Source organism: Lasioglossum baleicum, chromosome 13 (genome assembly GCF_051020765.1).
Source record: "Lasioglossum baleicum chromosome 13, iyLasBale1, whole genome shotgun sequence".
In the NCBI taxonomy this organism is placed as follows: domain Eukaryota; kingdom Metazoa; phylum Arthropoda; class Insecta; order Hymenoptera; family Halictidae; genus Lasioglossum; species Lasioglossum baleicum.
This window is the reverse complement of record NC_134941.1, coordinates 8,861,352-8,888,936: the sequence shown is the minus strand read 5'-3', so window position 1 is coordinate 8,888,936 and position 27,585 is coordinate 8,861,352. Positions and strand designations below refer to the sequence as shown.

The following is a 27,585-nucleotide window of genomic DNA, read 5'->3' as shown; positions in this document are numbered from 1 at the left end:
ATAACACGAATCTCATTGCGACGTTCTTGCAACTGCACTTACCGTGTGGTACAATACACAACATCAATTGCTTTTTTTTATTAATATGTACATAGGCACACATGTCTAGAGTTAATGTTATTTCTTGGTAAAAACATGGAGATGATTTTATGTTTTAATTTGTTTCGTTTACAGATTTTTCGTAATCTTAATGATTAGTGGACATTTTTAGACGGTGATTTGACTGTTTCTCCGCATACGCGCGCCATCTGTTTGAATTTCTCGTCGAATTTGAATTGAAGGTTTCTTGGTTCGTATATTTAATTATAATTATTATTACCAGTCAATTACATAATCTTTGCTTCGCGATCGCATTGATGAAACAGTAAGCGCTGTTAAAAGTAACGCAATAACAATTTATTGGTCATTACTGTTATGCTAATATCGATTACACATTACGTATTAGCGTACCCGCTTATTACATCATTAAAATTATCACTGATCGTTCGCGCGGATAATTATCGAGTGATCTCCTAAATCGACTCGGCCCCCTTAATAAAAACCACAACAAGCTGGTAAATATAACTTAATGTATCAATATTACTCGATGTTTCGATCACAATCTCGGGAAAATGCTCGATCCGATCTTGATCTAAGGGATTAATCGGTGTTCTACGGATAGATGAATGAGAGCGTGGAGTAATTTATATTCTACGATTAATTTCTAATGCGTACAGCTACGATCCACTTGAATAAATATATAGCAATTACTATCCCTTGTGTTTCCAATTTCGACACGATAATCACGATGATGTTTCAGCCAATGTAATCGATAGACTGGAGAGACCTTCATACAATTACATATAAAAAAAATCTTTAGAAGAATTATAAGATATACAATTCTTTAATAGAATATCACATTTTTGATGTACTGACACTGTTTATGGAGAGCTTCGAGTTTTGTGTGATAATGCAAATTCGCATGAAGTTCCACAGTCTATTAATGAATTAAACGCGACGGTGAGTATGGACGATGAATGATTAATTATTTCAATTGATCCTGCCGATCCTGTTTACTCGTACTCATCATCATCAGGTCGCACCTGAGGGTATCTCCTCGCAGGCTGGTGCTGTTGAGGCTGCGGGCGTCTGTGTTGAAGAGGAATGTTGACTTCCTCAGGGCTGTGGAATACTTGGTTCAAAGGTAGACGGAATTGTGGGAGTCCTGCGGACTGTGGGCGAGCTGATGATGGGATACTGTTCAATGCTGGCTGTGTGCTTGCGTAGATCTGCGCAAAAATTATATTTAACGCTGTTTAATATTTTATGCATTTATAAAACACGCGCGTCAGCGAAGCATTAAATGGAGAATATATTTTACCGGCTGCGCAGGACGACGAATAGGAGCAGATGGTGTGATCTGATAGTCGCCAACGTGGTCGTCAGAATGAATGTCAGCGGGGAAATACCTTTCGCTGTATCTCAGTGTTACATTCGGTTTCGTCTCAGCCTCTTGCTGGTTCAATGGCTTGTAGAGATATTCATTGACGAAATGATACTGCGAACTCTTCTTGCAGCTTATGTCACCGCTCGGTGGCATGCAAATCAAGTGGACCTGCGAGAAAATATATACAATTAAACTTTAAAAACGTTAGACAAAGATTAAGACATTTACTTGCTAATCCAAGGAGTGTAAATTGCAAACTAAGCAGAGAGTTTTACCAATTATTTCCAGGTCCCGAGCAGATTTATCCGTGAGTTGCATTGTAATTTCTAGATTTGATTTTATGAGCCAGTGGAATGTGAACTGTTAGGCCTGGAAGTTCTCCAGGAGAAAGGGGTTTCCACGGTTCCTCTGTTTTCATTTTTTCCAAGCCGAGAAAATGGGCGTGGACTGATTATCCCGGAAACGCGTAACGATAGTCCGGTATCAGGAAACCGATCGCACGATTTATGATTGGCCTCGGCTGCCCGCTGGTTTGGTACACGAAACCGGAAACGACCGGGTGAAAACATAGATCGGAGCGAACGCGATAGGTGAAATTTACTTATCAATGGCATTCGAGGCTTGTTAATTGTACCGGCAGAACGCGACGTTTATTTTCACGGCCGCTTTCACTTGACCGGGGTGGTTCAAGGAAAAAGGATAACGCTCGTAGGATCGTTGATCGAAATGGCTATCTATAAACTTGACTTGGCAACTAGTAAATGTACAGAACCGATCGGAGCTGCGCCATTGCTGAATTTACAGGACTGCGGGAGCAAAAATGTTGACAATCTAGTATGTTGGTACATCTAGTTATATGCGTGATCTCTGAATCTTTTAAAGAAGTTTCTTAATTGACAACTGTTGTAACGTTCTCGTTTATCTTTGTAGGCTATCATTTGAAATGATTGTTATAAAACTGATACATTTTATTGTTCAACAGTCTCATAATTCAAAGCACTTTCTCTGTCTATTTGCAATTCGTTACTGTTTCGTATAGAATACGTTTATGAATTCGTAGAATGATTTCACAGCATGAAATATTAATAGAAATCTAGATCCTTCCCAGATATCTTCCCAACTAGAATATACTTCTTATCTAGCATGAGTTGCCCTATCAAAAATTATTGCGCATACTAAAATATTAATTAAATTTAATTAAAAGAAAATAGAGTCGATATCTTCTATTATGGTACTTTGGGATGAAGCTGCGACCTGTCTAGCAGCGTTCAAGAACCTGAAGATGTAGAATGTAACAAAAAATTCCCAATTACCTGATGGAACGTGAATCCTTCGGGACAGATCCAGGAGTGCTTCGCGTTGTCCTGGCAATAATGGAAGACCTCGCAGTTGAGGTCCTCGTCCGCGTAATACCCTGTCTGCTTGTTCACGCAATCGAATTTGCTCTGAGGCAGTAGAAGGGTCAGACGATCGGGCTCCTCCTTTTCTTCGAGTTCCTCAGCCTCGGCCTTCAACCGTGGAACAACGAACTTAATAACACCGTGAAAATTACTATCGTCCACGGGGAAGAGAAAGGCTTACGTAAACCCGTTTCCTAATTCCGACATTTCTCGGAACGATAACTGGAGCAGCGAAATTGGCTCGACCGCAAACGATCATTACTTAATTCCCCGATGATTATTCCGCCGCGACAATCGTTCGAAGTAGCGATGATAAAAGAAGCAGAACAGAATTTCGCGAAATCATTTCTGCAGAAGAAACCGTAACGTCTGGCGATTACGCAAAAGCCTCGCATTGTGTGAAACCGCGAACAATGGATGTTTCTTCGATCGCTTATGAAAATTACGTAACAACCGAGATTCGGTGAAAGGATTTCCCTCGTTGCTGAATTTACTGCTAATGCGAGACAATACGCAGCTGATCGTGATTAGGCTGCGGATCTCTATGCAAAAATGGCCTACGTCAATCGTAAATTCGAAATTGGGATCAGGTAGAAGTTTTCTTCCCTTAACTTAAATCTTGTGCATCGATTCAAATAAAAGAGGAGTTAAATACAAAATTGATCTTGATAAAATAATGTCTAATGATGATTCAATGGCTACCTGAGGCTGTCCACCACGAAGAACGCCTCTCGGCGGTCCGTTCACTCTGATGGCCCCTTGATCCAACGATGGTTTGCGATACAGCTAGAAAAAAAATAAACAATATCCACGTGTGATTATTTAAGAAATCGATTCTCTCGTATATGGGACCATCGACGAAGGTTCACGCGCCTGTTACGCAGTTGCAAGGGAATGAACTCGCCTCAGACGGTACTTCGAGGCAACCGGTTATTTTTACGTAAGTCCTTACATAACGTTGTAACGTAATATTATATGATCCAACTTCTTTCATCGGGGCTAATAATATTCGAAATTGGAGCAGATCGGAAAGCGAGAACGTTACAGGCGAAAGGGAAAAGGAATTCGCCGCCAGACTGCGGGTGTTTATGTAAATCAACAGCTCTGGGGACCGATCGATGAAAATAGGATATTATTCACTCGGTAATTGCTTCCGCAGGATGGGAAATAGGAATTAGAGCTGTGGTCGACGGTACAATTTTGATTTAGGTGAGTTCCAGCTATCCATTATTATTTACCTTTCTCTTAATTGCTGAGAATATTCATTGCATATTTAAGTGCAGTTTAGAAGACCCATGCAAAATTGATTTTACAATTAATAAAGTATGATTGAAAAGTTCATGCACAATTTTCAAAGATCTCAACACCTTCTTTGAACCACACAGTTTTCACAAAAAAGAGGTCTACCAGCTCTTAGGTGATAATTAGCAGAAGTTACAGAAAATGGTGGTGACTACATAATTGATCAATAAATGATATAACTGTTGTATAAGATTGATTTTAGCTTACAGATTGCTGGTTGCCGGGGGCCCTGTAAGCCGGCGTGGGCGTGGGCGTGACAATGTTGTCCTCGTAGCTGTTATCGCGGAATCCTTGACCCCCAGAAGCATAAAGAGGTCCTAGACTAGAGGACTTTCCAGGATAAGGCACCCTGCCATCCAGATCGTAAGAAGACTGAGCCGCTGCGGTGGCAGCCAGCGCTGTTAGACACAGCCACAACATCCTGGAAAAGCGAAAAATACATTTTTAACGTACACAGTTCCAATGACTGAACCTCGATCGATCATCTATTCTTCCACTGCCTAGAATTACGGCGCTCGGTGCACTTTCTCGCGGTACCAAATGCTACGTTACAGGTGGACGTGCGCGGACCTCGAGAGAAAGCAACCTTGGCCATTGACATCTTCCATAAAGCACACGCATTACGTGGAAAGCAACGATGCAGCAGTATCGATTCGAAACGGGGATCATCCCGTAGTAGATTAGTGAAATCGTGTAATCCCCGGGATCGTGGAAAAAATCGGTTAATCCGCTGTGGTGACCCGTAAACGCATCACGCAGAGATGATTGGCTGTTTAGAGACTTGCTCGATGACTACTTCGATTGATTCATCTTTCACTTTTATGCGTTTGTGTGATTCCACCTGGGGAAGACTATTAGATTGCCGATGGGAGATTAGCCTGTAAATAGCTCAAAGAGATTGATGGGCTGTACTGGAGACGCTGGAGAATTATGACCTATTGTGAATTGTCTTCGAAAATCATATTGCTTGCCATTATTTTAAATGCTGCATCTGTATGCATGCACGTTTCAACGAGCTATTCATTTGCTCCTGCAAAAATGCTGCAGCTTTGTCTATTGTCCTAACCAGACTGCCGAAGTAAAACGTTTGGATCACGCTGAAAGTGATTACTTTAGAACCTTCAAAAAGTTACTGAAAAATTAATTCCATGTTGTTCCCAATTCTTATCCATTAATTTCTAATAAATTAACTGAATGAGCAGAATAAAATCCTGTGGATAATTTCAATCCAATGATTCCAAAAATGAATTGTTAGATTCTCTTTTGATCGGGTCTCCGATCTAATCCTTTGAAATTGATTATACAAGCGCGACGTAATCGTTCGGCTAATTTCAACTGAACAGCCCCGCAGGCGCTGTTTAGCTCCTCTTTTCTTCCCCATTTGATTCTCTCGAATTAATTGATCGCCACGGCTGAACAGCCGCGAATAATTTCGACTTAACGACCAGAAATTATCCTCGATCCGCTCGCGAGATTGATGATCGCGATCTAGGTGGTTAAACGGTTAGCGGCGGTTTCACTGTTCGCAAAAAAAGGCCGCTCGTAAAGAAGACAACCGGCTGAAGAGAGAAGCCTCCGAGAGTCACGTCTCGGAAAAGTGATGCATCACGGCGATTAGCGAAACGCAGTTGCAGGTGTCCGGAGGAGAAGTGCAGCAAAAGTGTGCCGAGAGCAAGCGTGCTTAATGTCGACGACCCAGAATTATATTCGAGGGAAAGAGGGCCACGGAGAAATGCGGTGAAATGGCGTAATCGTATTCCGAATCGAGTTGAAGGCTTGTTCGATTTTTTGCTGGACCGGTTGCTGCACTTTTCTGCACCTCGGGCGGTTATTCTCGATACGGTCAATACGGTCTGCACACGTTTGCACATCCCAATAGGTTTTAGTCGATGCTGCGAGCGACGAGACAGGTTGGAAAATAGTTCATCCGCGGTGACGGTAAAAATTAAGTGAAATTGCATTTTTATGGTGGAACGAGATACAGAGTATATTTACGCGTTGCGCAACTTGTTTCTCGTTGTGATAGAGAACTTCGAAAGTTGAACCCCATAGAACTGATCGGCTCTGTGCTGATTAGAGTGCAGTTTTGATTACAGGATAAACGAGTCGAACGGTTCTTATCTGCTGCGACTATCTCGCATTTTGGTATATGATTATCGACGGTTCGGATACGAACGACTTTTCTTGGAACGCGCGAAGAAATTAATGTCGTGCGAACGAAGAGAAGACTGATAGAGTTTGCGCAGCATCCTAATTGTTTGGTTTCCGGCGGTCTCTCATTGTTTGCCTCGGAAAGGAAGACCGAGGCACATCACCGTGGAAAGCACCATAACTTTCTAAGCACGTAAAACACGGACGGCGGTTTCACGATTCGCTGAAGACATCTCATTCGTAACGGTGCGATGATGTATCGCGGGGAGATCCGGCGCTTTCGATAAATTTGAAAGGCCTCTCTTGAGAGTATGGACCCCTCCGACACCGTTTAGATTCCCGCGCGTTGATAAAAAGGAAACCTCTGCTGAGCGTGACAAATGTGCTGGACATTGAAAAACAGGGTACACACCATTTTGTCGAGCAAACGTAAAAGCGAAATGCAACTATCCAGATGCACGATCGGAACACTTTCTTACGCGTTTCCAACGCGGATTTTTTGGCGGCGGCCGCAGGCGAAAGTCTGGCAGCGTTTCTTTGGAAAATGATAGTCAACCGGTGTGACAGTGGGTGCTTAAAGGTTTCCTGCTCTTGGCGACAAAGGTCGGAGGTAATCTGTTTGATCCCGGGAGACATTTTACGCAACCTGGTTGCGATCCTGATGCAGATTATGATGAGCCTGCCGCGATTAACGCGCTTCACGTCACTTGTATAGCTCGGCTGAGTTTGAAAAGTGTTTGTGAGCTGTGAGGACGTAATGAAAGGTGCATTTCAAAACGTCATTCAAAAGAACATCCTCGTGCATGTGCACTATCATTCATAAATATTTGCAGCCTACAATTATGTTCCTGGTGGAAAGTCATTTTCGTCCTCATTGGGTGAAATAGACTTGGCGAATCGTAAGTAGTCGTATATGAAATGGAGGAAGCGAAGGAGGTCTAAAAGTTTGGCGTGCATCAAGTCAGTCTGCCCGCTTATGGGACGAAATGGTTAATTATTGGGCACAGGAAAATGCGGTTGCTGGTTTTAATGAGCTGTCCCGGCTTTACTTGTTAGGCGTAAACCGGTGAACCGGCCGATCGTTAAGAGGTGGACGCGGACTCGATCGGTAGCTCGGGTGAAAGTGAGAGGGCCTGCGTGTAAAAATGGCTTCGACTTGTGAGAGAGAAAAAAAGGGGGAACGTATCTGTATCGGGTGTTGCGAATTGAATTATAGTGTGTACGCATGCAGATCGCGAAACAATATCGCCCAAGGTCCTCGCGGAGAACGGACCGGCCGTGGACCGGTCCAAGACGAGGATCCTTCAGAAATTCGATCGGGCTCTTTCCGTGATCTATAAATCTTGGATCAGTGAAGATCGAGGCGACATCCCTTGCACGTATAGATCCGCTAAAAATTTAGTTAGCTAAGATGAGATACTCGATGAAAGGCATTAGAAATATTTCTAAGAATCGCATTACCAACAGAAATTTAGAATTAACAATTAGTAAAATTTGACTTGCATTCCTCAGAGAGGAAATTCTCGACTCCCCAGTCACCGAACGCAAAAATGCGTGTCAGGAGAGTGAAAACTAATTGACTTCTCCTAAACGATGCCGAGAGAAGCATCAACGAAGACGCAGCTTTCTAACAGAAAGTGCATCAGAAATAGAGTAAGAAAAAGAAATCACGGAGTTAGGGGTGCCGCATGCCGTTCTGCGGTCGAAAGCAGTGTCACGCGGAAGCTTTACGCGAGCCGTCCTCGAGGCGTGTCCTTCTCGCAATAAAATTGCAAATGGCGCCCGCTGGAAGCTGATCCGGCGGCGGGTCCGCAAAGAAAGCAATTGCATAATGAAAAAAGAGATAGTTGCCCGGTAACTACAAACGAGGGGAACGCGGCTGTATAATATAATCAGTGGAGGGCACACGTAACTGGTCGGCCGGTTCTCCGTCGAGCACTTAAGGAAATCTGGAGCAGACTTTACGGTTCAGACAACATTTTTCAATTCGGTGGACCAGAGCCGACGGTATTCATCATGTATACTCAACTTTTACTCAAAGCGTGTCATGCTCCGGTGAACGAAACGGCACAGAATTTTAACTATTTGGCTGGGAGACCTCGTCCTTCAACGCCAAAAGCTCAATCATGAAACCTCTTCTTCAAACAAATATTTACAAAACCCTTTTTCTTCGTGAATTTATCGATTATTTATAAACGATCAAAATGCACTCTACCCTTGAAAATAATTGCCATTACTTCCTATGCATCTGCTTCATTTTACAATTAATAAATTTTCGATATGTGGAGTAAAAGTTTGGAATTTAAAATAAAGTTATAATTCATTGATTGTGGGGGCCAAGAATGAATTTATACACCTATAATAATTTCTCAACTTTTATTCAGCAAAAAACTCCATTTTTCTTTCTAACAATATTATTTTTTCGGAAGAACAAGGTTGTTGTTACAAAGTAATAACATGTTAGAATATTTATAGCTTGATTCGATCCAATTATTAATTACTAGACTGTGGATTGTATGCATTTATGACAAAAAGAGTGGCTGTAATTTAAAACAGTAGGAAGACTAACTTGAGACCCACTCAAATTCTTGAAAGAAGAAAGACATTCCTTCGTGGCTGTTGTTATTTTACAAAATTTGCAGTGTACTAATTATCCACTAGCTCATCCATCTGCTAATGCCCTATTGATTTTTATTTAATAATCCAAAAGATCTATGAGTTGTTAACCTACCAATTCGCAGGAGAACTTCTGCCTAAATACGGCCATTTACGAGTTTTCATTCGGTCACCGTAAATGTTCAAAGGGAAACTCGTTCAGTGGGCGTACTAATATTATCGTAAGCTTTCCCAAGTAATTGCAAGCGTCACTGTTGCAACATTCAATTAAAAATTCAAGAATTCCTCGGCGCAGTTCCTGATCGCCCTCGCACAACCGGTTCCTTTTCTAAGGCACGTGCCATAAGTATGAACTCCACCAAGCATAACGGCGTTAATCTCGCGAATTCTGATCTATCCGCAATTTCTCTGGAATCTCACCAAATGAATTTTTCCAACCGACCTTCCACACGATCGACCAATAAATTACACTAATTTTCCACAGGAGAGAAACATCGAGAAGAAGAAAGATGCTTCACTTGCACTGTTCGTCACTGATTTTCCACGTCCTCCCGTCAACCACCCCTCTACAGCTTTTTGTTTTATTTTTCGAAAACGCTGATTTTTTTTTCTTCTCCACCCCCACTTACCTGTCAACGACCAAGGTAGAGGAGCAACAGCACGACGAAACGATTGACAACGCGCGAGCTTTATCTTGGCCGGCCGGTTCTTCATTCTCTTATATAGCGTGTCCCGCTGAAAGTTACCTCCACCAGGTGATATCTGGATCCGACGTTAGAGTTGTTGGTGGGAGAACACACGTAACATGGATTCGTGCTGTTCGCCGAAAACCCCAGACCCGCCAAACAATGGGACACCCATGAGCTTTCGTCGACGTGCGACACATAAAAAACATAATTGCGATCGTTCGGACACTCCTCGATCGGATAATTTAGTGCGCGGTGAGGTGAAACGTGTTTGACAGGACATGAGATGAAGCGAGATACCCGGCGTGCACGATCGACGATCATAAATCGTCGTTTGTGACGGTAATTGTCGGACAAGGATCGCAAAATTGATCTTCGGACGTTTTTCGAACGGCGCTGTTCCCGCACTTTTATTGGCTCTTGGAAGAAATGTGATTTTTGAGGAACGAGTTTTCAAATCACTGTATTTGTGAAATTTGTTAAGAAAAATAAAGACTTCAATTCCTCAGTTTCTGACAAGATATTAAATAAGGTGTTACGTCAGGAACAGCAGAAAGAATAAGGTCGCAACAAGAAGTGACTTTAAAAATATTTTTCGAAAAATTGATAAATGAAGCAGTGAATGCTCCTAAACATTAACAATTGTAAGAATCAATCGTGCACTTGGAGCTCGATGAATCAAAATTTTCCGTAGTCTACTCCAGAGACACATAACAGGGGTGCAAATGAAAAATCCAAGAGCCACGCGGAATGCAGGGTGAAACGCAGCAGCGTGTTGCAACGGTGGACACCGCAAGGAGTTTGCACTTTCTTGGTAATGATTTTGACAGATGTTAAATAGACTCGAACGATGCTAATCGTCGAGCAATTTTCTTTTGATTCGTTTTTCAACGAAGCAGCAAGGATTGCTTCATTCTTCTTCGTTGTTTCCTTATTCTCATCAGCTTTTACGAGTTCTAGATGCGATGAATGCGGTGTTTTTTTGAGGAACTGAAAGTCGAGGTGGAATTTTTGTAACGGAGTGTTTACAGGAACTTTCGTAGCCGAGAAAAGGAAAATGAAGTGAAATTCTCGGGAAGGCGCTCAGTTCTTCTATCAACTGGTAAAATCTGATCGGAAGCGGTTGTAGAAGTTGAAATTATGTTGCTGGAGAAATTCGAGTGCATGCAAAACAGTGATGCTGCGCACACTGTGAAATTCAATCGACTTTGCGCCGAGCGCGATACTATAACTTGTGATCGAGGAAAGTGAAATGGCAAATTATCACAGCAGCATCTGGATAGTGTGTGCATACCACCACACATTTTTCTGTGAGTACCTATACACGTGTAGGATGAATTAACATTTATAAATTTAATCCTCTACAATCTCGATTCTGCTATCTACTCGAAACTTAGACAAAGAGAATTAACAAATTAATAATCAGACTTTCAAGTTTCGTATTTAATTAACTGCATGAAGATCTCTATTTCTATATGCACATTTCAATAATCGCATTATATTGCTTTCAGGAAATATAGACTACGGATTTTTATGCAAAATTCTTCCCTTAATAATTTCAATAAGTTGCAAACAGTATTTTTAAATTTGTTAAATGTTCCGATTGTTTTGCATTTGATCTACTCATTTTTATTATAAATGCATAAAATTCGCCGTCTATTTGTAAAAATGACTATCGTAACAAATCTATTTTAATTTAATCAGTAACGCGTCTAAATCAGAGCACGAAATTTGATCTTGATCTCACTTTTATAAATCACTGGAACTGCACGAGAATTCGCAGTCTATTAACAATGTTCCGAGGTCTACAAGAAAAATAAGCGTTGAATTCATTGCACGCTCGACGAATGCGATTCTTACATCACAGTCGCGGCCTTTCGATACTTTTTACATCGATACACACAGACCTTACACATCATTTCCGCAAAGCACATATCTTTCATGCGAATAGGATCGAAACGAAATTGGGTCCGAGCAGCTTTCTACCATACGAAAATTTCCTTTCGGTAGTAGGTCGCCGTATCTCAGCGTTAAATTTTTACGCGACTGTTAAGACTTTATTTGCATTCGGGGAACGTGCCTTCAATAGCGATTGTGCATCGATCGACTTTTATTTCGGATTTTGATCGCGAACCCGGGCGACTATTCGATTTCTTCGACACCTTGTTGAACAAGTCGTCCATAGAATTTTTATTTCTAGTAGATCTTTGTTAATCTACTCGTGAAAAATCCAACAAAAATTACATTGAACTTGTTAATGGTAAACAATCAGATGTTGCTAGTGAATCTTCATTTTACATATCCATCGGACTTGACCTTGTTTCCGTCTTCAGGCTTCCCCATATGTCCTTATATGTTTGAATTGCTTTTCTCTTAAATTGAGATTTGCTCTGCCATTGAAATCTCGAAAGTAGGTTGGTGTAATGGCTAATTTAATTACGTGCCTTTCACAGAATGAACAGCTTAATTGTATACACAATGAAATACTGCATTTCTACTTCTATTGCAGCAGCAATTAAACGATTAGGATTATCGTCAATCTTAAATCTTTCAATTTGCCGTCAGTTAAGCTGATTAAATGAGCTTTACGAGATCAATTGTACAATCCGACAATTCCAGAGCTATTTATTTATTTTCAAAAATGGTACTCTGGTGATTTGTCAACTCAGAAGAAAGCACCAAAGTGCAACAGAGTCGGAAAATTCGCGCATTGCGTGGAAAACTTTCGATCTCTTTTCTCGGATTTCTTTGACTCGTCGAATTCAACGCGCTGCTTAGCGTGTAATTTATTGAAATCGTATGGAAACAGATCGCTCGGACTTTCTTTCTTGCGGGCTCGCCTATCGAAGGTCATTGTTTTCACCTGACGGAAACCAAGATCCCTTTTCGATTGACGCGATCGACGAGATCGGATGTCTCGCACGCTTTCTTCCAGTTCCTTTCTTTTTCGATCAGCGCGTCGAAGCCTTTTGTTATCGACGAATCTCATGCTCCACACACGAGACTGAAAGTTTAGACGGAACACCCGGAGCAAATGCCACGACGGAACGGTGAATCATTTTGCTACTTTCTACGAATTCGAAGTTGGATTAAACTAACCGAGTTTCACACATTAATCTAATAAATAGACCGTGACCATGCAAATTTCGATTGTTCGGACCTAATTGACGAAATCAAGAACGACACAGAATTGAAGCTTAGTACACGTTAATCACAGCAATCTTCATAAAATGCGTGTTAAATTTATATTCAAAGATGGAACTTTATGCCGTTTATGCCATTTTTTAGTGCTATTATTCTTTCAAGTAAATATTCAATATTTCATTGCAACGTATAGTTAATAATTTAGACGAAGATTTCAGTAAAGATGATTACCGAAGAGAGCATATTTTTCGGATAAATGTGCTGGTTTCGAATTGTTTGTCGCTTCTTCTCAGATTATTACAGTGTCCCGAGTTTAATATATTAATCTTATCACGTTACATAAGCACCCATTCAGATAACGCGTCTATCTACAACTTTTTCCGCTAAAAATCGAGCATTTCAGTCTCGGTCTCTCGGTTTTCTGGATGTCATTGACATTGCAGTACAGCCGAAGCATAAAACGATCGTAGAACTGCGTTCCCCGATAGAATTTGTCGTTCGAAAGGTCCGCCTCAGATCGGATATCCTTGAGAATTCTATCTCGCACTGCCATCGAGCAAATCACGTCGCAAAACTTTTTGAAATTGTCCCCTTCTTGTTAGAACGGGTTCCACCCACGCGTTTCGTTCGGCACTTTGTTTGAAGGGTCGAACCTTCGCGAACAATACGCCGAATGATTCGCTTCAGAGTGCGTATACATTCCACGGAAAACTGTGGTCGTTCGGTAGAATTAAATTCTTACTGACCGCAAACCGGTTTCTGGTAATTGCGAATGAATTTAGACCAAGTTGAAGAAAATGGTTTCTCCCTTGTAAGACACCGGCAATTTTACACTTCGACGGTGTACTTTCGTAATTGATAGTTTCCTGCGTTTCTGTGGACCTCCATTTGCAACAAATGGCACCGATTACTTCGTTTCTGGAAGACAGAAATACATCGTTAAATCGATCAATTTTTAATTCACATAAAAATCTGCAGTCCAATTGTAAATCAGAAAGATTATTGTTCTCAGAGATTAAAAAGTCGCTGCTCTCGTTCCAGAACACTGGTTCCGATCAAACGACAGATATTTGGGCGCCGCAAACGTGTGGACGCGTAAGAAATACTTTCACCGACGACGGTCAGACCCACGGGAGAAAGTGTGTTTTGCCCTCCGTTACGCCCCTGTAATATGCAAATGAACGATTAAAAAAGCATATCAAAAGAAATGCGATCCCATCAGAGATTAATTGATGTCCGATTATTGTATTCGATTACTTCATCCTGCCTTGCACTACGAGGTTTCTCTGATGCACCTTGCGTATTGGTAATCGTTACCAATTCAGGTGAACGACCTTCACCTGCATATAAATACTCGATGCAGGTGAATTTTTCATTCAGAGAATCGAACTCCGTTGCTGTCAAACTATTTTACACAGATCATTCGCATTTGTCGCGTTTTCGATCATTTTATCCTATTATTTGTGCTTTATTTATAACTGTTCTGCACTGTTCAAAAAATTATTACATACTTTGGAATACAATATTTTAGAAATTAAAATGATTCTAAGACTTTATACTCTTTGCAAATATGCTTGAGATCAACTGCAAGCCGTACGTAATCTTTTTAATAAAAAAGCGTTCTCTAACTATTGCTAATTCAAGGGAGCTTAAGAAAAGGAAGTAGTTTTTCTGGAGAAGGCACGAACATCACTGTACTGTTAGAATCAACTATAAGGAGCTGATATTGCATCTTTATCTGCTATTCTCGTACGAATTGGTTCAGTTTTGCAACTGTCAGAAGAAAGTCCCCTTTCTCCACGAAAGTTGCTCCTTTTTTCTTTGCAAAAAATTATGCAACAGCGGTTTCGCGTGAATAAAGACATTCTCCTCTAGAGTCCCGCGGATCTAATCCGACATGCTGCGAGGAGTGTAATAATCTTTTGCGAACGCCTCAAGGACAATCGCAGCTATTACTTTCTCAGCTAACAGACAAGAATGCAAACCAGATGAAATTAATCTTTGCTACGTTTTCAGTGGAAAAGTTTCGATCACTGGACAACGCGTTGTTTTGTTGCAACATGCGATTGTGGAAATCGAAAGTTCGATGCCGTGGCCTGTATTACTTATTATTAGTGTTGTCTTCACTTTCTTGCTTGTTTATCGAATGATTCGTGAAACATAGAGCGAAAACAAGAGCTTCTTTAACGCTACATATATATTATTCGCTGCTGTCGATTTACTTGAAATTCAATATAGAAGCTAAGAAATTCCCGAGAGAATTTTTGTTTGCAAATTGCGGTTTCACTCGTGAACGTTTGAACGTGTTTACAAAAGGTGATAGATTATTGCATAATGCATGCATACCTGCATTCGATAGCATATTTCTGAAACAAGTAGCTCAGGGAACCAGTATGCGTTTATATATGCGCAGAAACAAGTGTAAATGTTAAACTGTTTCTGCGTCTGTACTTCCTGCTTTTAAACTAGTATACTTTCAAACCTGCGAGATGCAATTAGATTACACATTAACGAAAATTAGCATTTAGTATTTTTGCACAGTTATCTTCTATGTTGCATCTATTTTTATAGTCGCTATACGTAATTATATATGATATACTTAACTGCGGCAATGGATTTTATTTTGCTGAATGCAGATTCATGTATAAGTATAAAGATTAGATTGAAAAAAAATCATTTTATGTAAGACCATTGCGAAAAATAACGTAAACATGATAAACATTACGAAAGTCGTGAAGCTGCGTCAGAAATTAAATCATGTGTAATGTGTATATATATATAATCAGAAATATTTCAGTTCATGCTTGTTCGATATAGTAACAAATAAATGTTTGAAAATATGCAACGTAATAATTATAAAAGTGAAGAGCAGGTGTAAAGAAACGAAAGAGTACCGGAAATTATATGGAAATATATCTTGATGCTATACACATGTACAGTTTAAACAACATAGTAATAAATACAGAGTTCGTCCGACAATTTATACATATATTTCTATCTAAAGTTGATCACGACCTCACATCGATCTCCCTTAACACGTAAAAATACTTTTTATTAAAATAGAAAAGATCAGTCGTTTTTCAGTCCGCACTTTCGAATGCATCATCGATCCACGATGTGCCGAAAGTAATCACTGGAAACAATAAATGAGTGCTTTATACAATCTCATAGCCGGTATAGTCGGTCGCTAAAACCTACACACACCTGGAACATTTCGAACATACATTTGTTTATTAATTACAATTATACAGATTTCGAAAAAATCTAATTTATCAATTTAACGATACTGTCTCTCTTGAAAATACAGAAAAATTCGTCATTTTTATAGAATCTATCCAATTTTAACTAAACGTACATGTTCAAGCTTTTCTAAATATTCGAAATTTATCAGATGGATGTACGTTTTAGCCACAGACTGTACATGCCATCTTTTCACCAGTGTGATGCGAGACAACAAATGCTCTATGATAATCACGTGTGGTAGGACCATACTCCGCTATCCGTCTATACATACTTCAATAAATAATACAATAACTATGGAAATGAATCTTCTTCTAACAATCATATTTCCCGTGACAGACGACCGTGCAAAATATAAACGAAACTACTTGAATTTCGTCCACAAACAGAGCTCAAGACATTGCTGGCAGTTCGACGACTCGAGACTAGAGAATTCTTTACATAAGCAATTCAAAGATGCATGTATATTGTAAGATTTTGGTGTGATGTAGTGTATCGAAACAGACATATTGTGATAATATGATCTAGTGGCGTGTGTGTAGGATAAATTCTCGTTTCGAATTACATTAACAATACGTTGCGTTATCATACATTTTAGTCGCGCATCGGCTTTGGTCACGTAGTCTCGGAGACTTTTCGAGATCGAATAACTTTTTTATGCTTCACTGGCTCTACAGTACTGTCGTTGTCAGACATCGACGAATCCCTTAACGTTTTTCTACCACGTCCTACATTCTTTTCTTCGTTTTCAGATCCGACAGATTCCCTATTCGACTTTCGCCTCTGACGCTGGGGAATTTGATTTTGAACCTCCATCGCCTCGCGGAGATGCTTTCGTTTCGCTTCCCAAAACATTTCCTGCCTTTGTGCTATTTCCGGATACCTATGAAAATGTATGCGCTTTAAAATGTCCTTCACCATAGAAATAAAATCGCTTATGATAAAGTACCTGTCAATGAAGTCTTTAGTAGGTGGAATTGCTAATCGCCATCCCGTTTTAGGTTCGTGCGACGCTAAGTTTGTAAATATTTCATTAATTTCATCAGGTGGTAATTTAACTACGGATGAAATTGTTTTTCTATCTAGATACTCGTGTTCCGTAAAGGATAATAACTGAAATTCCAGATAACATTTTAGACATTGTGTAATAAAATTTAGAATCATTTATGAAATTGCTAATACTTACAATATAGTCTCTAGCCCTGCACATTAGATCGGCAGGAATGCCATTATGCGAGGATATACTCTCCTTAGGATATATTAGTTCGCTATTTACAACCCAATTACCTTGCACTAAAACAGCCACCTGTTGTAAGTATTTTAAGACAGCCGCTGTCTCTTGATCCGGAGACAAAATCGATCGTAATTGTACAAATGATATAACTTTGGCTGCAAAGAATTTATTCGAATCAGCACAAATCACTCCAATTAATTAATACTAGACGTGTGCGAGAACCAGAAAATATCTTAAGGTTGCTAACCATCTTTCAGAAGAGTTCTTATTTGATCCAGAAGTGGTAATGTCCTAATATAATTGAGGGATGTTGTACCATTAGAAACATCTGTTCTTGAATATAGTTCTTCTTTCACTCTTGGCGCTAATAATTCTAAATATTGTTGGTTCGTTAAATTTAATGTATTTACAGTTTCATCTGTTGCAGAGCAGAACATTTCCAAACGTGCCAGCTAAAAATAAAAAAATATACATATTAAAAAATGACTACTAATTCTTAACTTAACGACACAACGAATTGGAGATCATATCAACCTCTGCTTGATTACTATTTGCAGGAATATACTTTGTATGAATCCACCTCTCTTCCAAACTTTTCTGGGTGTGATGTTGAAAAGATTGCTCTTGCATCTTTTTGATGAACTCTGTTTTCTGTCTGGCAAATGTTACGTTTACTTGTTTCGGGCCTTCTTCTTCTTCTTCTATCTCTATAACATTCAAAATTATAGTCATTAATGTAACATACATTCATAAGTATGTATTATAAATACCTTCTCCCATATTTTTGGCTTCATCTCTGACACGTTTATCACTTTTATCGAGATAGTTGAACTGTGGACGCATTTGAACAACACCCCTAAGCGGTGTCAAATGCAATTCTCCTTCTTGGAAAACACCAACCGCATAATTAGAACAGTTCGGTAATGCTCTCGAAGACTGTAAGACTGTTTTGTCCATTAAATTACTACAACATGAATAAATAATGTAAAGAAACCTTATAGGAAAATTTGTTTTAATTTTATTTTGTTAAATACCTATCGAATGCTTTCTCATCCTCGTCTTGATCACTCTTTGCATCGCCGTCTGCATTGACTGCAATCTGTTCACCTTTACTTTGGTCATAATTAACGCTATGCGTATCTATTGCTACTTCTAACAGCACCTCCTGGTTCTGTGGTTTTATCGAGGATTTTATGACAGTTGCATTGTCATAGCCATCTTTAGCAGGTCGGATAGGATATTGGAAAATAAAGAGCTTATCTGCAAGTGTTTTCGAGAGAAACACTGGAATCTAAAAAAATTTCAGGTATTTCATTCTTTCTCTTCTACAGCATAGACATGATTTTCGCCTATCTTCTTCTTTCTTTCTTTCTTTAATGTAATTGTCTAAAAGAAAAATATATATTCGAATAATATATGAACTTTTTCGCAAGGTTCATCCAAAACAGTACCTTGAGATATCCATCAATTATTAAATTACACGGTAATTAATGTATAATTATAAATTGGAAATTTATTTGCATATCATAGAAGTAAAATTCATTCGTTATACAAATGAAAAAATGTATTAAACATCGTAAAATAAATCATAAAACAGTTCGAATACATAACCTTCAGCTACCACGTTTCATGAAACAATGTGAAATATAAGTATGAAAGTGAAAATCGATTTACGAACCTCTTTAACCACCGGATCATTTTCATTTTCCATGGCGTTAGCGTTAGACGTTCAAACAATCTGTACTTTCTACTTATCACTCAAAATTGTTCAAATATATTTCGATGCAAACACTGATTTTTATACCACGTTCACGTTTCTGAAGATACTTGAGATGAAGCGCTAGTATTTAAATAGATAATATCAGATATCTATTATCTATAGCTATACATATACGCACCAGCTCTGTACGCGCTATAATAGATAATACCACGATACATATATGTATAGCAACTTCTTGTATATCATTATTTATTTAATATTGAATAATAACACACTTGCGCCAGCTGCGTAGTAATAATTTGATTTTTATATTTATTATTATTAGTGCATTCCTCTATAAATATTTTTTGCTCTAAATAAGAGATGAACAGAGATGAACTTAATCACTGCTACCAATAGAAGTGAACATAACAAGTTATCGCTGTCAGCTGGCTGTCAGCTAAATAATTGTATTTATCACGGTGTATTATAAATTTGTATGGGCTAGCAAGTTAATCGAATGACTAAACAGATAGTATTGGATCGTAAAACGATGTGAAAGTATATTTACCATGTAAAAATTAAAGTAAAACATATATAGTTTGTTACATTCTTGTGTGCATGTGGGTAAGTGATAAATTATGATTTAAGTAGGCGTATTAATAAAATATATATTATCCGATTTGAAGAAAACGAAAGAAATTATAATTTGTGTAAGTGTAAATATAATATGTAAATTTTCCATCATGTAATTCAATTGCAGAGTGTCCTTAACGCATTTTTATTATAGGAGAGTGAAGAGTTTTAAATAAATTAACAAAATGACATCGATGCTTGATCAGTACGAACAAGCATCTCAGCGATCAAAACAAGTACATGCACCTCCAATTCGTCCTGACATCGTAAGAGTTTTTATACATATAGTTTAACTTTGTTATCTACAATATATTTATAATGCAGTTGAAGCTCGATAATTAAAAACCTTTCAGTGATAGAGGTTCGTTATTAACTACCTTAGGGTTTATTAAATTTTGTAGAGTACAGCAGGATTTATCCAAATGAAACTACAAGACGATGGACCGATTTTTATAAAGCAGAAAGTTAATTTTCAGCCATCGGATAGAATTATACACTTGGTTGTTAATAATAATATAACTGTTATTGCTATGGCTAATAATATGCTCTTGCGTATCGATATGAGAAATTCTAATATAGAAGGTAGTCTTATTTTTTGTAACTTTAATATGTACTATATGAACCTGGTCGCCTTATTAATGAAATGATTATTTTAGAAATTAATATAGCAAAATATGCAGTGAATATGAAAATGTCAGGGATGTTTTTTGATCCTTTGGGAAATCATTTGCTAATCGCTTTGGTTCCAAAGAATCCGAGTGCCAAAGATAGTCCACCATCTGAATTGTTTTATTTACATAAAAAAACTACAAAATTAAAACAGGTACAAAGTGAAATGGATAAGTATAATAAAATGTATTTAATTCAAACGAATGCCGTTGCAAAAAAAAAATGATGTTCAAAATATTTTATCTAGGCAAGCAAGTTTAAAGGACACGAAATCACCGCTGTTGGATGGAATTTCCACAATACCTCTGAAACCACTACGGGTCCAATATTGTTAGGGACTTCTAAAGGTCTGATTTTTGAAACAGAAATTGGTTTAGATGGCGACAAAATATTTAATACAAGTTTGGAGCAATACTGGCGCCAGGTATAATTAAACATAACATTAATCTTTCAATTATATCATTATCAGTATACATTGTTAGTCCACGATGATATTAGTACTTCCCTTATATCATTATTCATTATTTCTAAAGCTTCCTAACTACTTACCTCTTTACGGTGCTAAAGAGGTAGAAGGATTGGTGAGTTAGAAGTTACATATTTTGCATGAGCAAAAATCTGTGCTGGCACCTGTAATATTTTTTTGTTATAGTTTTTCATCGATCGCCACTGCATTATTCAGCTTATTAATATTATGTTTCACCTCATGAAATCATAATGTATTGCTAAGTAAATAGTATATGATATTCTAGAGTTGATTTGCTTTTATTTTAGGTGTTTGATATAGGGGAGAGCAGTAAACCACCAATTACTGGCATAGAATTCCATAAAGTACCAAACACAGATAAATACATGATTATTGTCACCACTCTGATGCGCATTTATCAATATATTGGAGAAGTACAAAATCCAGAAGAAAAACCTTTGTTACAGCAAGTTTTTAATAAATATTTAAATGTGCAAGGTAAAGTGTAGCTGCATCTGTATCAATTGTCATTTATATTCGGAGCAATTAAAGAAGTAACATTTTTACAGAGAGCTTTAACGAAGTGATAAGTAGCTTGAATTATTCAAAAATGCAATTCTATTACTCTTCCATGGATGCTTTACCAAAGTCATTTGGTTGGTTAACTGAAACTGGTATATTGTATGCACAGGTAAAAATGATTACATCATTTTTTGCAATATGATGCGAAGTTTACAAATACTTGAAATTAATGTGAATGTCTTTAGATCGATCCGACCATAGATCCAAAAGATACATTACAAAATCAACAAATGATAATGTGCCCCGAAACAAGTCTTATAGGAAGCAATATGTCGCAAGTTGCATCTCCACCGCTATCGTTTGTACTAACAGAATTTCATGCGCTGTTACTTTATACAGATCGCGTTAAAGGCATATCACTTTTGAATCAGGAATTAATATTCGAAGATATTTATAATGACGTATGTATAATAAATACGAAATACGATAGTTTAAGTATATTTACGATTAAAGTTATGTAATTCAGATGTCTTAATTTTCGAAGGCTCTTGGCAAATTAGTTAATATCACTAAAGATCATGTAACTCGGTCTATATGGGCTTACAGTGAACAGGCAGTATTTAAATACAAAGTGAATAAAGAAGATAGAAATGTTTGGCAGGTGAATGATTATACTTTTATTAAATCATATACATTTTTACTATTATTAATAACATTGCTTGAATTTTCTGCAGATATACATTGACAAAGGTGAATTTGAGCTTTCCAAACAATATTGTAAAGATAATCCAGCACACATAGATCAAGTATTGGTAAAACAAGCAGAAATGCTTTTTAAAAACAAAGAGTATGTGACATTTGATACACCAGTTATTAGGATGCGACACCATGAATTAAGTTAATTATGGTTTTACAGATATGAAAAGAGTGCTCTCATCTCTGCGGATACTCATTCGTCGTTCGAAGTAATATCGTTGAAGTTTCTTCAAGAGTGGCAAATAGAGGCATTAAAAACGTTCCTCAAGAAGGTATTGCATTCATTATTCCAAATTCTTCGCGTTCGAAACAAATAAAATAATTTTATTTTGAATGTACAGAAACTAGAAAAATTGAAAACACAAGATAAAACACAAATAACTATGATTGTTGTATGGGTGATTGAATTGTTTATGAACCAAATGGCGGTATTACGAAGTAGCAATAGTTCATACTTAAACAATTCACAATACTTGGAACTTCAGAAGCAATTTGATAGCTTTCTTGCTATACCCAAAGTTGAGGTACAAATGAATACCAAATTGTTTCATTAAAAGAAATATTGTTTCTCTACGTATGTAATTCTTATTTTAGGAATGCGTAAAAAGAAATCGCAGTACGATATATGATTTAATGGCAAGCCACGGCGACAAAGACAATCTCATCCGTTTAACTATAATGCATTGTAATTATGAGGAAGTGATACGTCAGCACTTGTATAAAAACAATTATTTAGAAGCGCTTGAGGTTTTAAAGAGTCAAAATAACAAGGATCTTTTTTATCAATTTTCTGGCATTTTCCTACAAGAATTACCGCGTCCTGCGGTAACTGCTTTGATATCGCAAGGATTCTCGTTAAAGCCGTCTAAACTTCTGCCAGCTTTAGTCTCTTGTAATAGCGATGAGAAACATGTAAGCAACAATTTGTATTTCTTTGATTATTTCTATATTTTAAACGTCTAATAATGTTTGGTGTTATAGGCGAAAGAAATAATTAGGTATTTGGAGTTTTGTGTATACAAATTAGGTTGCCAGGAACAGGCAATCCACAATTTCTTATTGTCGTTGTATGCTCGTTATAAAAAGGATGAAGTTATGCGATACATCAGTTCTCAAGGTAAATTAATTACTCTTAAAAGTTATACTTTCCAATTATTTCGAGGAGATACTGTAATATTCTGTAATATTTTATCGAAATATTTCACTTGTTTTTAGGTCAAGATATCAACATGGTGCATTATGATGTTCACTATGCATTACGATTATGTCAAGAAGTTGGTTTAACCGAAGCTTGCGTACAATTGTCCGCGTTGCTCGGACTCTGGACAACAGCAGTAGATTTAGCTTTAACAATAAGCGTTGATCTTGCAAAACAAATAGCAGCCATGCCCACCGACCACGACGATGAATTGATAAAAAAGTTATGGTTGAAGATAGGTAACTGAGAAAAATATGAATTGTGAAATAGTTTCGTTAATATCTACTTTCATTTATTCTAATTTCAGCTGAACATGTGGTTCGAGAGAAAGACGATATACAAGAAGCAATGATATTTTTACGAAATTGTGATATAGTCAGAATAGAAGATATACTACCATTCTTCTCGGACTTTGTTACCATAGATCATTTCAAACAAGCTATCTGTAATTCGCTACAGGTGAAATAATTTTAGCTTTCATGTATCATGCTTTCTTCAAACCGCTTGATATTATTATGTATTTTAATTATAATTAACAGGAATATAATCAACATATCCAAGATTTGAAGGAAGAGATGCATGAAGCAACGAAAGCAGCCGAACTTATTAGGAAAGACATACAAGAGTTTAGAACAAGGTAATCAGATAAAAGATGATGTATGTATAGTATTTAATATCGTGATATAATGAAATATTTTTGCAGGTGTACATTTGTGTATGTGAAAGACACATGTAACACTTGCGATGTACAGTTACTATCGCGACCCTTTTATGTATTTCCATGTGGGCATAGATTTCATAGTGATTGTCTCGTAGCTGCACTGACACCTATGTTGTCGATGGATCAAAGAACAAAGTTAGCCGATCTTCAACGACAACTACTTGTTGCACATTCGAATAGACCAGAAGATACTACATCAGTTGGCTCAGTATCCTTATCGAGAAAAGATCGAATCAAGGCCGACATCGACGAATTAGTGGCGTCCGAGTGTTTATACTGTGGAGAACTTATGATAGAGTGAGCAATTCTAATATTTCATTTTTTTTTTTTTTGTATAAGATAAGTATTGATTTTTACATCTTTCATAAAAACAATTATATTATAGATCTATAGACAAACCGTTCATCGAAGAAGAAGACTATGAAAGGGTAATGAAGGAATGGGCATAAATAATATACACCATTTGTTTGTAAAATATTCGAACAAATAATCATCGATTTTGTATGTTATAATTATATATCAAAATTATCGTTTGTAACAAATAGAATATGTATCATACCGTTTTCAACGTGATAGCTATTTATTTTGTATGTATTATTAAGTAAATGCAAAAATAAAACACTGAATTAATTTAAAGCCATAGAAAACATCGACTTCACAATTTTGTTCATGCACGTATAAATTCGTATAAATATAATATGTTTTAAATAATTCCAATGATTTAGCTTAGTCCTAATGTTAATTCAGCTTCCTTATTTCGTTTGCTCACGGATTTGTTACCGTGTACGTAATATCGCAATGGTTTCTTTGACCATTCTTCCCCATAGTTCTCTATACCTATCCGGGAGCACTTTACAACATTGATATCCATATTCACGTTGTCCTTCTCGATCCACAAACCTTTCCAAGAACACATCGAGTATTTACTATGTTTTTTATGTAGTTGAAAGGCCATGCAGAGCTTTGATGGGCCATTGCATAATTCATGTGTTTTTAAATCTTTCAAAGGCTTTTTAGGCACACCCGATGTTCCCTTTGATGTACGTTGACTAGCCATGCATTCAATACCTTCTAAGGGTTCAACAGCCCTTATCAAAACAGCACATCCCTCACCTAAAATCTTACCAGTAGACCTTTATGTGATAGGATGCAATACACGGAAAATAAATATTGTTAAATATTATAGGCATGTTCCTCAGATTTAATATCTCTCTCGGTTACACTAGAACTTCCTAACACATAGTATCGCCATGCTTTTCGGGCACCATGTTCTGAATCATTGTTAGGATGCGTTGCTACAACGGTAGTAAACTTTATGTAAGGATCATATTCTATCCATAAATTCTCAGACTGGTAAATTTTATGTTCATTGAAACTATCTTCTTCAATATCAAAAGCAGCACAAATCTTTGCTGGACTATTACAAAGCTCATATTGTTTGATAGACTTAACGTTTGCTATGATTTTCTTTTCTTTTCCACTCTCTTCGAGTTGCATGTTTCTAAGCAATTCCATGTAATCAAGGCCAAGCATTGGTTCCACCGCTTTAATTTGTACATATGCACCTGACTCTGAATATTTTTAACGTTATACCAGATGTGTTTTGTTACAACTTATGCTAGCTACTTAGAATTATGATGGCTTCTCTTTAAAATCAATTATAAAGAGCAAAGACAGGGAACTGGCCTTAATCAACTAATATCTCTCTCAGTATTCAACGTAATTGTTTCTTACAATTTATATTTCATTTACACTCACCTTGACTAGATATATTGAAGCAATGATACATGCCGTAAGTCATGTACACATAGATAGTTCCTGGTGGCATGTACATCGGCATATTACGGGGAGTAACTTTTTTCTGATACGTGTGTGAAGCTTTGTCTATCACACCTAAGTAACCCTCTGTTTCAACAATTCTACCTTTCAGAACAGTCCCATTCTCTAAACAACGAACCAGTACTTTCCCTAAATATAAAAGCAATAATAGTATTCGTTAATATTAGAAAAAGTGAATATGTAGTAGTATGTACTTTCATTAATTTACCCAATAAATTTTGAGCTAATTCTTCACAAGGAGAATCATAAAATGAGAATGGAAGCCTATTAAAACATATTTGTTTTTCCCATTCAGTTGAGGGGGGATCTTGTAACTGTTTTAATTCCTCAGTCATCATTTTTAAATCTACTACAGCTCTAGGCTTATTCTTTGGAGGAGGTACATTTGGTTTGAGTTCTTCATCTTTTTCTTTACTGCCTATGTAAATGAATGATGGACATGTAAGTATCACATCTAGAACAGAATTTCCTATAAATTGACTTACGATTTTTCAGTCTTTTCAAATTAAGTTTACTTTTTTGTTGGGGCTCAGGATTCATAGCAGCTTTTAAAGGAAGATCAATGGGATCCTTGATACTATCAACCGACTTAGTCTTGCTTTTTGATACATTGTTTAATTTCTGATTTTTTAAATTCTTAGCTTGTACTATTAGGTGATGTTGCTTGTCCTAATAAAAACAATACATATATACCTCTATGATGAAAACAGTATGTTATCGTTCATTTTATCATACATAGGATTGTTGGATAAATATATAAACACATTAAAACATTAATCACGTTTATTAAAAAGATCGTGTTACAATACAATTACCAGTCTAATATAAGTTGTCAGGTAATTAAAAGGTTCAGAAAGAATAAATTTAGTTTTAATAAACAAACCTCTGACTTCGTTTCGATTTCATTTTTATTGGAATCATCTTTGGCTTCTTCTGTCCCGATTTTTGCTTTCGAGCTAGCCCTCGTTCTCTTCATTGATGAACCACAAAACACAAATCGATTCGCTATGGAATTGTTTAACGTTTGTCGTATAACGTTCTCTAGAAAAATCATTACATATTGCTTCATAATATTGAAGCGGGTTAGAGAACTACAGTGAAGTTCCTCATCATGAGATACAAATGTCAAAAATCAATGTTGCCACTACAATAGTAATCGAGATGATCAGATAATCTTCACCCATCTTCACCCAAGCCTTTGTAAGGGAGCAAATTTGAAAGCTGTTGCTGTTCAAGAAAAGTGCACTCCGAATTCTTGTATTTTGTTAAATGGTAAGATAAATAGTTACGTTTTCGCATAAGAATCAGCTGAGCTTATAGTGAATTGGTTAATACGTACGATGTTTTAGTAGTCCACGATTGAGGAGGGTTTTTAAACTGTATTTCGCACAGACCAACATCTATAATTCCGGGAGGATGTCAGGTACAAATTATAATTTTTGCTTATTAATTCTTGCATAGATAATTCATTTAATTGTTATACCTCAATATTATGGTAGTAAAGAAATAGTTTTGGTTGCGTCTAGCTATGACAAATATTGTTTCATATGCGAGCAGTATCATAGACATCGTTGTTTGTTCTTTTTGTACTTTAGTTTCATTTCATTTGTTATAATTAGACGACCTTTATGCAAAATGGAATTTTAGGCATATATTTTAGATACTATATTAGAACAAAATAAAATAAGAATGAGATAAAAATTAGAATTATTTTAATGACTTTTGGCCGTTACGTTTTCGTAAGAATACGTTAATCAATAATCTTCATGTTTGCAATTTCATGTAAAAATTAATGGTAAAATTCTAATGTTTGTTGACGTATAAATATTCGTTGAAATATTAATCCTACGATAATTAAGCGATGTTGAAGCATAAAAATT

At 37.2% G+C, this 27,585-nt stretch overlaps 4 protein-coding genes across 10 annotated transcripts; 1 reads left to right on the top strand and 3 right to left on the bottom strand.

Annotated features, from left to right (window-relative positions):
• Nucleotides 1–10: 10 nt before the first annotated feature.
• LOC143215306 (uncharacterized) lies at nt 11–9,678 on the bottom strand. Of its 2 annotated transcripts, XM_076437348.1 has the most exons (6): nt 9,525–9,678; nt 4,336–4,549; nt 3,529–3,612; nt 2,740–2,955; nt 1,361–1,594; nt 11–1,268 (listed from the first exon to the last, which is right to left on the bottom strand). In XM_076437348.1, the coding sequence occupies exons 2-6, from the start codon at nt 4,546–4,548 to the stop codon at nt 1,053–1,055; spliced, it is 963 nt and encodes a 320-aa protein (XP_076293463.1). In that variant the 5' UTR covers nt 4,549; nt 9,525–9,678; the 3' UTR covers nt 11–1,052. The 2 variants fall into 2 exon arrangements, with proteins under 2 accessions (XP_076293463.1, XP_076293462.1); XM_076437347.1 differs by lacking the exon at nt 9,525–9,678 and having other exon boundaries at nt 2,740–2,934.
• On the top strand, nt 9,665–24,533 carry Dor (vacuolar protein sorting-associated protein 18 dor). 5 transcript variants are annotated; one of them, XM_076437327.1, is made up of 20 exons: nt 9,665–10,891; nt 19,689–19,800; nt 19,936–20,116; nt 20,191–20,357; nt 20,451–20,627; nt 20,737–20,784; nt 20,978–21,167; nt 21,239–21,360; nt 21,437–21,652; nt 21,736–21,852; nt 21,926–22,038; nt 22,108–22,219; nt 22,289–22,471; nt 22,542–22,859; nt 22,929–23,064; nt 23,163–23,384; nt 23,453–23,604; nt 23,685–23,782; nt 23,849–24,163; nt 24,252–24,533. In XM_076437327.1, exons 2-20 carry the CDS (start codon nt 19,720–19,722, stop codon nt 24,313–24,315), a joined length of 3,012 nt encoding a protein of 1,003 aa, XP_076293442.1. In that variant the 5' UTR covers nt 9,665–10,891; nt 19,689–19,719; the 3' UTR covers nt 24,316–24,533. The 5 variants fall into 5 exon arrangements, with proteins under 5 accessions (XP_076293442.1, XP_076293441.1, XP_076293440.1 ...); XM_076437326.1 differs by lacking the exon at nt 9,665–10,891 and adding an exon at nt 19,142–19,525; XM_076437325.1 differs by lacking the exon at nt 9,665–10,891 and adding an exon at nt 19,142–19,525 and having other exon boundaries at nt 19,662–19,800.
• Nucleotides 10,612–19,038, bottom strand: Polr3e (RNA polymerase III subunit E). The gene is made up of 8 exons (XM_076437341.1): nt 18,878–19,038; nt 18,234–18,490; nt 17,970–18,163; nt 17,734–17,906; nt 17,447–17,651; nt 17,152–17,354; nt 16,915–17,078; nt 10,612–16,848 (listed from the first exon to the last, which is right to left on the bottom strand). Exons 1-8 carry the CDS (start codon nt 18,908–18,910, stop codon nt 16,581–16,583), a joined length of 1,497 nt encoding a protein of 498 aa, XP_076293456.1. The 5' UTR covers nt 18,911–19,038; the 3' UTR covers nt 10,612–16,580.
• LOC143215304 (putative 3-methyladenine DNA glycosylase) lies at nt 24,364–26,839 on the bottom strand. 2 transcript variants are annotated; one of them, XM_076437343.1, is made up of 5 exons: nt 26,589–26,839; nt 26,221–26,374; nt 25,914–26,123; nt 25,625–25,834; nt 24,364–24,979 (listed from the first exon to the last, which is right to left on the bottom strand). In XM_076437343.1, exons 1-5 carry the CDS (start codon nt 26,772–26,774, stop codon nt 24,588–24,590), a joined length of 1,152 nt encoding a protein of 383 aa, XP_076293458.1. In that variant the 5' UTR covers nt 26,775–26,839; the 3' UTR covers nt 24,364–24,587. The 2 variants fall into 2 exon arrangements, with proteins under 2 accessions (XP_076293458.1, XP_076293457.1); XM_076437342.1 differs by having other exon boundaries at nt 26,191–26,374; nt 26,589–26,838.
• Nucleotides 26,840–27,585: the final 746 nt, after the last annotated feature.